General features: G+C 39.2%; 1 protein-coding gene across 1 annotated transcript in view; it reads right to left on the bottom strand.

Moving 5' to 3' along the window:
* Positions 1–662: 662 nt before the first annotated feature.
* Positions 663–10,635, bottom strand: part of mc5ra (melanocortin 5a receptor) — a 29,952-nt gene continuing 19,979 nt past the window's right edge. Inside the window, exons 5-6 of the mRNA XM_041989165.1 lie at positions 6,248–6,436; positions 663–2,042 (exon numbers count right to left, since the gene is read on the bottom strand). Coding sequence (XP_041845099.1) covers positions 1,472–2,042; positions 6,248–6,436 — 760 coding nt within the window. The 3' untranslated portion in view covers positions 663–1,471. The remainder of the gene's footprint in view (positions 2,043–6,247; positions 6,437–10,635) is intronic.

The following is a 10,635-nucleotide window of genomic DNA, read 5'->3' as shown; positions in this document are numbered from 1 at the left end:
ACGCCAACTTCCGGTTTTGGGCGTAAGTACACTTTTAGTAAGAATCCTACGCACAGTTTTATAAATGAGACCCCAGATCTCAGTCCAGTAGAGCAGCTTTGGGATGTGGTGGAACGGGAGATTCTCATCATGGATGTGCAGATCTGAGGAATGTTTCCAACACCTCGTTGAATCTATGACACCAAGAATTAGGACAGTTCTGAAGGAATCATGGTACAACCCGGTGCTAGCAAAGAGTAGCTGGAGAGTGTCTATCCTGCTTTAATGTCCAGAAATATACATTTATTCCTTCAGTTTTCTTTTACATGATGTAAACATTTTAAAACTCACTGTACAGAATTTGGTACAGTCTGTTTATTAGAAAAAAGATTGTTTTTCATTTAAATGTCAGAGCTCAGGAATAAGATTAGATTTCCAGATTTTAGCTGCATTTTGTGATTTGATATGAATGGAAAGGATTGTGTTAAATCCGTAAATGATATTGCCTCATTGAATCCTTAAAAACCATGTCATTGCAGAATTAGTGATATTCACATTTTGCCACTTATATATGGAATATTATAAGTTACAGGAAGTGGATAAATGGATAGACATGTGGCAAACTCTGTATTGCAAAAGTATTTGCCTTAATATTGTGACTGATGCCCTAATAAGCATTTTTCTTTTGCTCACACTGAAAAAGATTTATAATTTTTTTAAATTTAGGTTTTGAAAATCACAAATTTTGGTCTCCAGGAGTGTTCAGGTCCCATTTAGCTTCTTCTGCTGACATCACAAGTCTTAACATGACCTTCTCCGTGTATGCTCCCCAACATCTGAAAACAGATTTGAATTGGCTGGAGTTCCTGTTAATGTTGCGGTCACAGCAGAAAAACAGCAGTAGCCGGAAACACAGCTTCCTTTCCAAACTTGACTTGATGCTGACTCATAGCCCCGGCTACTCATTCATGCACGTAATCTTAATTGCTAAGGATATGCACGTCCGGTGCTCTAAAGCAACACTGGAGGTGTAACTGAAAGCACATATATAAGGAGGCTTTCAACCTTCACAGTTCAGTAGTATTATTGGGAAAAGAAAATGTTTTCTTTTTCTTTTTCAGTCATAAAAAAATAATAATCCCATTGTTTAGAAAAGAAAAAAATAGAAATGTCAGGGAAAATGAAAAGCAGGCCAGTTATTTGTGACGCATTTTCAAATAACTCGTGATTTCAGATGTTGCTTGCTGGGTGTTTAGATAATGCACCTAATATACTAGCCTCTTTGTGTAAGTGGTGGCTACAGTACCTTAGAACATTAGGACACATTTTAATGGTGCAGTCTCCTTTGCAGCTCATACGTTTTAATATTTGGGGTAAAGCACGCCTGATAAAAAGTGCATTGATTTTAGAGTCTGTAATGTTTTTCTCCAGTGTCAGATTGATTTCAGTTCATCCTACCTGTCCTGACGTTCATCTCCACCTTTTCTGTCTCTCAGTATTTACCAGTTAGAGCACAGATGTTGGTGCAGGCATTTCTCAAGCTGTAACAGCAAATGATTTCCTTAAAAGTCTTCCTCATCTCCTGACTCCTGAAGGCATAGATCAGAGGGTCGATCACGGCGTTGCACATGATGAGGATGAGGTACATGTTGAAGTGCGACATGAAGCACACGCAGTACAGGTTGCGTGGACAGGAGATCATCAGGATCAAGTGGAGGAAGAAGGGAGCCCAGCAGACGATGAAGATCCCCAGGAGGATTGTTAGGGTGATGGCTCCCTTCATGCTGGTGCGCTGGTGGATGGAGTTGTAGCCTGGGAGGGCAGCGATCCGTTTGACATGCGAGCGGGCCAACATGAACATGTGGCTGTACAGGGAGGCCATGATGAGCAGCATGGCGAAGAACATGGAGACCAGGCAGATGATGACGGGAGTGGTTTCAGAGTAGATGATGAAGACGATTCCACAGCCAGTGCAGAACGTCCAGATTCCTCCGATGATGCAGCCGGCTCTCCTTACGGTCATGATGTTGTGGTACCTCAGAGCATAGAAGATAGTGACGTACCTGCAGATGAAGAAAGAGCGTTAACTGATCCTAAAGTCATGTCTATCAACTTCTACGCTGTAAGGAATTATTGAAACTTCTGGTGGCATTTAGTTTTCGTACTGTGGTCCCTGTACCACTGGTGGTACTCATGCTCCCTCTAGAGCATGGGCTTATTGATACTCTGTGGTTGATACTTAATATGTACCAGTCAAAACTGCATTCTATACTTTTAAAATATTGAGATACTACTGTGCTGATACAATAAATGAATAAATAAATAAATTTTGTTATACTTCTGAGAGTTTCAAGCAATAAAATTACATGTGAAATGCAGCCAGGGTGTGTTTTTTCTGTGTCACGTGTTCTATGGTAGCCTGTCAGATGTCATGATGTCAACACGATGTGATGATTTAATATTCTACTGGTTTAATGCAGGTTATTGTGCATTATGTCGTATCATATTACTATTATATTTTATATTTTATTGTATGTGTATTGTATTCAGTTGATGAAATGTTAATAATCATATATTAATCTGGAGTCTAATTTTCTTTTAGTATTTTAAAAATATTTACTTTCAAAAGACACTTCAAAGCAAAAGTGATCATTGCATATTATTTCCCCTTTAAATTATTTTCTACTGTTCATGTGTGAGAGGGCAGACATTATCCTTTAGGGTTCTGCATCATGCCGGCACGTGACATTTTCCCAGCGCGGTAACAAACCACAGTAAGCCATCTGGAGCTGCTGTCAGCCTCACTTAAAAGTTCAGATCTGAAACTCCATCCTGGATTTGGTTTGACATTGATGGACCACAGAAAACCAGAGATATGACAATAATATTTTTCAAAGCTTTAAAATAAAAAGCATTGCAAATTTTTTTTTAAAATACTTTGCATTTTACTAAATGTTTGTGGGAAGAAAATGGATACCAAACATTGTTATGGAAACTTTATGTGGTATGAACATGCAAAATCAGTTTGCTTCTGACAAAATGAAGACTAGTACAGCTTTGTTGTTAATAGAGAACCTAAAAGCAGCAGATGAGGTGGCAGATTTAAAGCATGCACCTTCCACCTAGGAGTCTCTTTAGTCGCACATGTGAGTAAAGCTCTTCATTTTTAAAGTAGCTTCATTAGGTCAGTTTCCACACTACAGTACTTTCATATTTCAACCATTCATTTTCTATCTGCCAGCTATCCATGACAAGCATGCAGGGACAGTCTGAGCAGTGATCTCCATGTCTCGCCCGTCAGTCACCTTCTGAAGCACTTCCAAAGAGAGACAAAAGATGTAATCTCTGAGTCTACAATAAAGTCATCTCCCTGTGCGGCATGCTTAAAACCCTCCCCTGAATGGTGTCCAGGTGGCATCCTAACTGGCTTCTTTTGATGTGGAGCAGCTGAGCCCCTGTAGAATGATGCATCTCTTCATGCTATCCTTAAAGGTGAAGCCAGCCACCCTTTGGAGGAAGTTCCCTTCCTTTGCTTCTACATTCCTTCCGTCCATGTTTAGCTGCAGGATAGTGCACTGCCAGTTAAGGGAAAAACTGCAGTATCCCACTGCTGGTTGTTCAGCTCCTTTGCTGCTCTTCTGCGGCATTACCAGCTGTGACTGTATTTCATTCTTACACTTTCTCTGGCTGCTTCTGCTGTGCTTCAATCTTTGGTGCTGTGAGCACATCATGTTTTCTGAACCTGCGGTACTTCAAAATACACCACCTGAGCAGAGGAACAGAGCCTTTAATCAACACTCAAGCAGCATAACATGTACAACCTCTGCTGAACAAGCAGCTCAATTTTCTGTTATTTAATTTCCATTGTCCTTTTGCTCTTTAGTGTTGTTTCTGTGAGATTGTTGCACCAACTGATAGTTTTACTGCTTGCTGCATAGCAAATTACCCCATGGGAATAATAAAATCTCCTTTAACTGTGAAGCTAAACAAATAAGTCTTTAAAAACAAATGCTTTCTCCACAGATATGCAATCAAGACTACTCTCATTTTTAAAGCTATGGTCTGTCTCAGACAGCAGTGAGGGCTCCTCAGCCAAGACCATTAGTTTTGTTTCTGTATTTACTGATTGTTTTATTTATAATATGTATTCTAGCATTTGTAAAACACCATACGAGAGAGCTGTCAAACATGATTCTCAGTGTATTTGCATTTAAAAAAGTTAGACTGTTCACTGGTGTTAATCTGGGGCTTCATGAGGATTGCACAGCTTTCTTACTGAAGTAAGGTATGAACTTCAGTAAGAAAGTAGAGGAACTCTATAATGCACACATATGTTTTACCATATCAGGCTCTTGGGGGCCTTAGAAACTGGACTCAACACACGTCATATGTAAACATTTGTGTTTCTACAGGATTGGTCAACTAAGGACTTAAGGAATGTCTTTGTTTGAAAGGTACATAAGGTTTTCACATTGGTTTTGAGACCTCCAGATTTTCTGCAGATATCTGTTTTTGATGCCTGTCTTTTTGTAATAAATCTTTTTATTATACATGAAGCTGGTTTTTTTCCTGAAAGTCATTTTCCACATCACCTGATCCAAGAAACATCAATAGTCTAGGACCAAAACTAGGAATGTAATTATTCAGATATGTGAATCTGTGCACGCTTGTTCCAGCGCGTCTTTCCTTCATACATGACCCAACTGACTTCAGGTGCCACTTGGACTGCTTTTGTCTCCTCCCATTACATAAATATGCAAATTACAATTGACAAATGACATGACATAATAACTATAAAAAGACGTAAAAAAAAGAAGAAGAACTCAATAGAATATGAAACTGATTGAATCAGAGGGGGAGGAAAGATAGAATCACCTACACACACTTGTAGCATGTTGAAGATAGGTGGGCAGAGCTTCCTAGCGTGCTTTCCTTGTGTTCAGTGGGCTAATAGGGTTATTATTCTGATAGTGGAACCCGCCCATCCATCCATCCATCCATCCATCCATCCATCTATATCGCTTTGTCCAATGAAGGGTCGCAGCGAAGCTGGAGCCAAAAAGTTTGTTGCAATTTTATTATATTCAATGATCTATCATCGATGGATAATGCTGAGGTCTCTATACAAGAAGCTGTGAAGCGTGATGCAGTGATGTCTATGATATAGTAAAACAAACATACAAACAAAAAGACAGCCAAAACTGCTGGAATAAGCCTCTAACAATCTGCTTTCAGTCACACACAAATGTAGCTGGATCGGAACATCACATCACGGTCCAAATTAAGAAAAGCTGGTCCGACATCAGAGTTAATCCAAAAAAGAAGGAATATTGTCCAAAATCAGAGATGTAGATGCTTTGTCACAGCAGTGAACCAAATCCACCCAAAACCACACTTGTGATTTACAACTGGCTTGAATACTAAAAAGACTGGACTGCATATTGTTATACATTTAACCTTCCTAAAACACCAGACACTGAGGATGCACCATCTGGATACAAGAACTGGAAGAAGGCTTCTTCTAGTTTTTCTATCCATGCCAAATCTGAGAGGCACAACCTTTGATTGCATGGAGGGATCCATCACAGAGCTGTAGCTGGTTATGCTTCAACTGTGTTTTTGTTAAAGAAATCGTTTGTTTAAATGGACTTGTACTTACAGAGCGCTTTTCCAGTCAGGTTGACCACTCAAAGCGCTTTACACTACGTATCACATTCACCCATTCACACACACATTCACACCCCGATAGGCACATCGGGAGGCAATGTGGGGTTAAGTGCCTTGCCCAAGGACACTTCCGCCCACCGTTTAGGTGTCTTATCATTTGTCTGAGTTTGAGATCAGATGCTGAGACAAATACTGTTTCATATTATTATCATAATTAACAGTCAGACATACTTTTCATCATTTTGGTCAAATAGTTTTAAATTTTAAAATATAACTGTAATTGAAGGGAGTCCTATGTGAGATTGGGTCCTTGACATCCTGAGATGAACCTCCACCCTGCGTCTCTTCTTCCCAGCTGCCAAACATGAGACAAATCTATCAATTCCCTCCATGCTGCTGAACACTGACACTGAGAACAGTTATATCTAACTTTATCATTGAAGGAGATTCTTATCAAAAAGATTATACATCTTTTAAAATTAAATATATTATAAATTTGTTAGAACTCATTAATAATCATTTAAGATACTATTGCTATGGAAACAACCCACAAACAATAATAATAACTTCTACTGGTTTAAATACCTCCCCCCACCATTACCTGTCCACAGCGATGGCCAGCAGGCTGCACATGGAAGCAACAACAGAGATGCAGATCATTGAGTCGAACACATTGTCCATCTGCCTGATGAAGTGCTCCTCCACCACCAGCTGTCTGTTGTTCAGGAGATAAATGATGATGGTCTCCCAGGCGTTGGACACGCTAACTAGCATGTCTGCTACTGCCAGGCTGTAACAAGCAGACATGTTAATGGAAATGAGTAAAGCTACACGTGGACTTCCTGCCTTTAAATCCAGGAACCAGCAGATTAGCTAGCCAACCCTCCTGCTGTGAAACAACACTTTCATGTCTCAGCAGGCAACCCAGTTAAAGGATTCCATGATTGAATGTGTACTAGTGACATTCTCAGGAGAAGGAGTGGAGTGATTATCTTAATGATTTAGGGGTAACACTGTGACAGTCATATGCTGCTCTTTGAGCCTGCAACAATATATTGTCCCTTAACCAATTTTATTTCTAGCAGGGGTTAGCAACTACATTTAGACATATATATATATATATATATATATATATATATATATATATATATATATATACGTGTGAAATGTTATTTATGTAATGTATTTTTTAAATTTGTTATATTTTTAACATTATGTGGGCTCTGATGTTCTCTGTCCAGCAAGTAGATGAGAAAATGGCTCATGATTGAACCTGTGGCAGCTTCTTTGCCAGGTGAACTAAACACTGCGCCAACAGCAACAATACAAATTATTTTCCTCGTCTTGCCTTCTGGTCTTTTTGCTCCTGAAGTGCAACATTCACGGTTTAATGACCTTCACTGCAACTTAGACTGAAACAGGTGCTAAACTTTTTTGCTTTCCTCCAGTCCAAGCTCAGGAGGTGGAGGAGAGGTGATTACTCTTCATAGCTTGAATTTGTCCTTAGGTAAGAACAAATACTACAAAGACTCAGAAGTATTTAATGAACAGTTGAGTACTGAGATGTATGAACAAAGTCTGTGTTTGTGTAGTTTTCTGCTGTTTTGTTGTCAGGTTTTTAAAGCAACTTTTACCATTTACAAAGCATGTTGTTTTTTTTAAAAAATAGATAACTAAATATTGGAAACTGTGTCCTAATATTATCATTTCCTTCTGTGAAAAATTCAAATTAAATATTTTTATTTGTTTAATCCATTAAAGAACAAGTTGCAGTCAAGTACGTAAAGAGAGAAAAAAAATTTATTCTACAGTGAACCACTTCACCACAAGGATATTCAACCTAACATGTTCATGGACCAAGTTCAGAAGTAATTAATGACCCATGTGCACATAAAGCTGATTTCATATGATCTGAATCTTCATACCATAATATATTAAGCACTTTAAAACAACCACAGCTGAAACAAAAGCGCTGCACGCAAATAAAATCAATATAGATATAAATAAAAACAAAAAACGTTATTATTTATAACCAATTTATCACATTAAAATGAGGATGTTCAAATCATTATTAGAATTTTTTACATTAATTCTTTTGGCATAATGTTTATTTTTCCTCATCTCTGTCTCACGTCTGTCTGTGTCACATCAGTCTCATGACCAATCATCAGTATTTTCAGTGTAGGGCCAGGTGTTGAAAAGACTGATAATCACCAATCTAAGAGGAAAGAACGAACAATTTCATGGTTTAGGAACGAATTAGTAAATCTGGTAGAGGGTATGTAGGCTGTCACCTGTAAAATCAGTTACTTTATCTGCTATGCAAATCACTATGAGTCATCACCTGGCTGGGATTGGCTGCACTCCGCCACACCTTCCTCCCCTGCTCCCTGGTTTGCTGCCCTCTGGACCAATCGCTGCTGCTGCTTCGTCACTCCACAGATAAAAGTGCGGCATCCCTTCAGTCAGGGGCAGCTGTGCTCTGGCTAACCGCTTGCGTTCATATAGAGACACTGGTTGCCTTTTGTGGAAAATTTGTGTATATTTAACTGTGTCTGACCTCTTTGGTCTAGAGTGGAGCCTTACAGGTTATCTGCTTTCTTTTGGTTTTTGCATGCGGACTGTAAATTGTGGACCGAGCCATTTAGGTTTGTAAAGCTTTTACAGTTTTCTTTCTTGTGGTATACTCTTGTGTTTTGTTTGTAGTGCAGTCAGTTAGGATTTTGTTTGTGTTGGTTTGAATGTTAATTAGTTTATTTAGTGTATTTAGTTTTATTTATTTCTTTGATTTGAGCAGCCCCACCTGCCCATCCCTCCTGTTTTTTAATAAATTCCTCGTTACTCATTTTCAGATTTAGGCATCTTTATTTTAGTTGTTTCCTCCTTCCCTAGCTGAGCTGTGTTGTAACAGAGGGTTTTCTTAAACCTCCTGGGTACAACTTAAGGACAAGATGATGATATTAGTAAAAGAAGTTCTTTAATTTACATGTAAAATTAAGGTTGACAAAGCCTGTAACGTGTGTCCGTTCAGGTAAAGATCCTTTTCATGGTGTCAGTTTTTGGGACAAAAAACCAAAAAGGTATTTAATAATAAAAAAAACTACTTTCACCAGAACTATACAGTCCAAAACATTTCATGTGAGGCTTTCCTCGTCTTTTTGTCAGCTTACAGCAGAGCTGCTGAGCAAAGTTCATTATCATTAACATATAATTAAAACTTTTAACCTTTCAACCAAACCATTTAAGAAGCAATCTGCTCATGTGCTAAAGAAAATGAACATGAGCACTTTGCAGGCTAAATGTACCAAAGGGCATATGCCAGGACATACTGAACACCTTGATGATTTAATGGTGCTAATTTACCCAATCTGCTTGCTTTGCACTGCAAACAGGCTGTGCTAAGTGCTGCACTTTCATGCCACAGCCATATGCCAAGATGTGATCATTAGCACTAGAAGCAATGGAAATCTAGATTTTATGCTATTTTCTTCTGCACATCATTTAAATTATGAGGCTATCACTTATGGTCCTCTGAGTAATATGTGGAAAATTTCAATCCATCCTGCAGATGTTGAGATAGACTAAAGTAATGCACTCACTGGCACATTCTGGAATGAAACTAAAAACAACAAAGCAAACGTTTTTTTTAAAAAAAAAAAAACTATTTCCAAATTAATGATAGCAATGCTTTCTTCCATCACCCTGTCTGCCCTCTCAGTAGTGTTAAAAAATCTATTACAAGCAAATGAAAACCTACCAGCTGCTGAATTTTGAACAGGATTCTATCTAATTTACCTTTGAAGAAATTGTGGCTCTTTGGTCATAGAGAAGAGATGAAGTCTTTAAAGTTGAAAGGCCCATATCTGAATGAAGTTCCTATTGTTGCCAGTTAAAAGCTTTTCTTACAACAAATCTTTCAGATGAAGTTATCACATAAATCTTTCACAGAAAGTAGGAAATTTATGTTTGGTGGATTATTTCTTTTTGTAAGAATGCGTCTGGGTAATAGACTTTATACCATCCGTCCATACAACCATCCATCAATGCATACATACATACTGATCCAAGGTCAGGTTGCATGGCCAGCAGTTTAAGGGAGGCAGACTTCTCTTTCCCTGGTATACAGCTGTTACCCATCAATCAAATTGTTCCCTGTCACTTTGAATGTAAATTGTCATGTTCCATCACCCGGCTGGAATTGGCTCCACATTGCAATACCTTCCTCACCTGTTCCCTGGTTTGCTGGCTCTGGACCAATTGCTGTTGCCACTGCCAAGTCCAGGGATGAAAGGCGCGGCATCACCTCATTCAGTGGGTCCGCACCATTCACCACCCTGGTGACTCAGCGGCCAGCCGGTTTGGTGGAGTTTTCACTTTATTTAAACCGGGGCATCAGCAGGAGGACCCGCTCAGATCTGAGTGCTTGTTCGGCGACAACGCCCCTTTTAACCACATGGGCGAAACAAACAAATCAGAATCTGTCTGCAGATAAACTTAGAAAATGTCCCAAATTGATAAATAATGTTTGGCTTTTATTTGTTTAGTACATAACTTCGCATTAAAATAATTCCTCAAATAACTTCTGTTTTTATTATTCTTTTTAGCTGATCTAGGCAGCGAAGATCTCTTCCATCCCAACTAAATGTCTTTATATGTTAAGAGACCTCCAATGGATACTGGTGCATTGGAGGTTTTCCCTAGCCCAGCCGGGTCATAACACCCGGTCATTTTTTACAGTTCTTTAGCTGACCAGGCATTCCCAGGTCAGCTGGGAGACATAGTCCCTCCAGCATCTCCCAGGTTCGTCCCCTGGGCCTCCTGGTGGGATGTGTCTAAAAAAAACCTCACCAGGGAGGCATCCAGGGGTCATTGAAACCAGATGCCCCGGTCACCTCATATGGCTCCACTTAAAATGGAGGAGCAGCGACTCTACTTTGAGCCCCTCCTGGATGACTGAGCTTCTATCTAACCCAGACACATATCAGTGGA

Source organism: Melanotaenia boesemani, chromosome 6 (genome assembly GCF_017639745.1).
Source record: "Melanotaenia boesemani isolate fMelBoe1 chromosome 6, fMelBoe1.pri, whole genome shotgun sequence".
Classification (NCBI taxonomy): domain Eukaryota; kingdom Metazoa; phylum Chordata; class Actinopteri; order Atheriniformes; family Melanotaeniidae; genus Melanotaenia; species Melanotaenia boesemani.
Note: the sequence above shows the minus strand (reverse complement) of the source record. Positions and strands in the feature narration are given on the sequence as shown.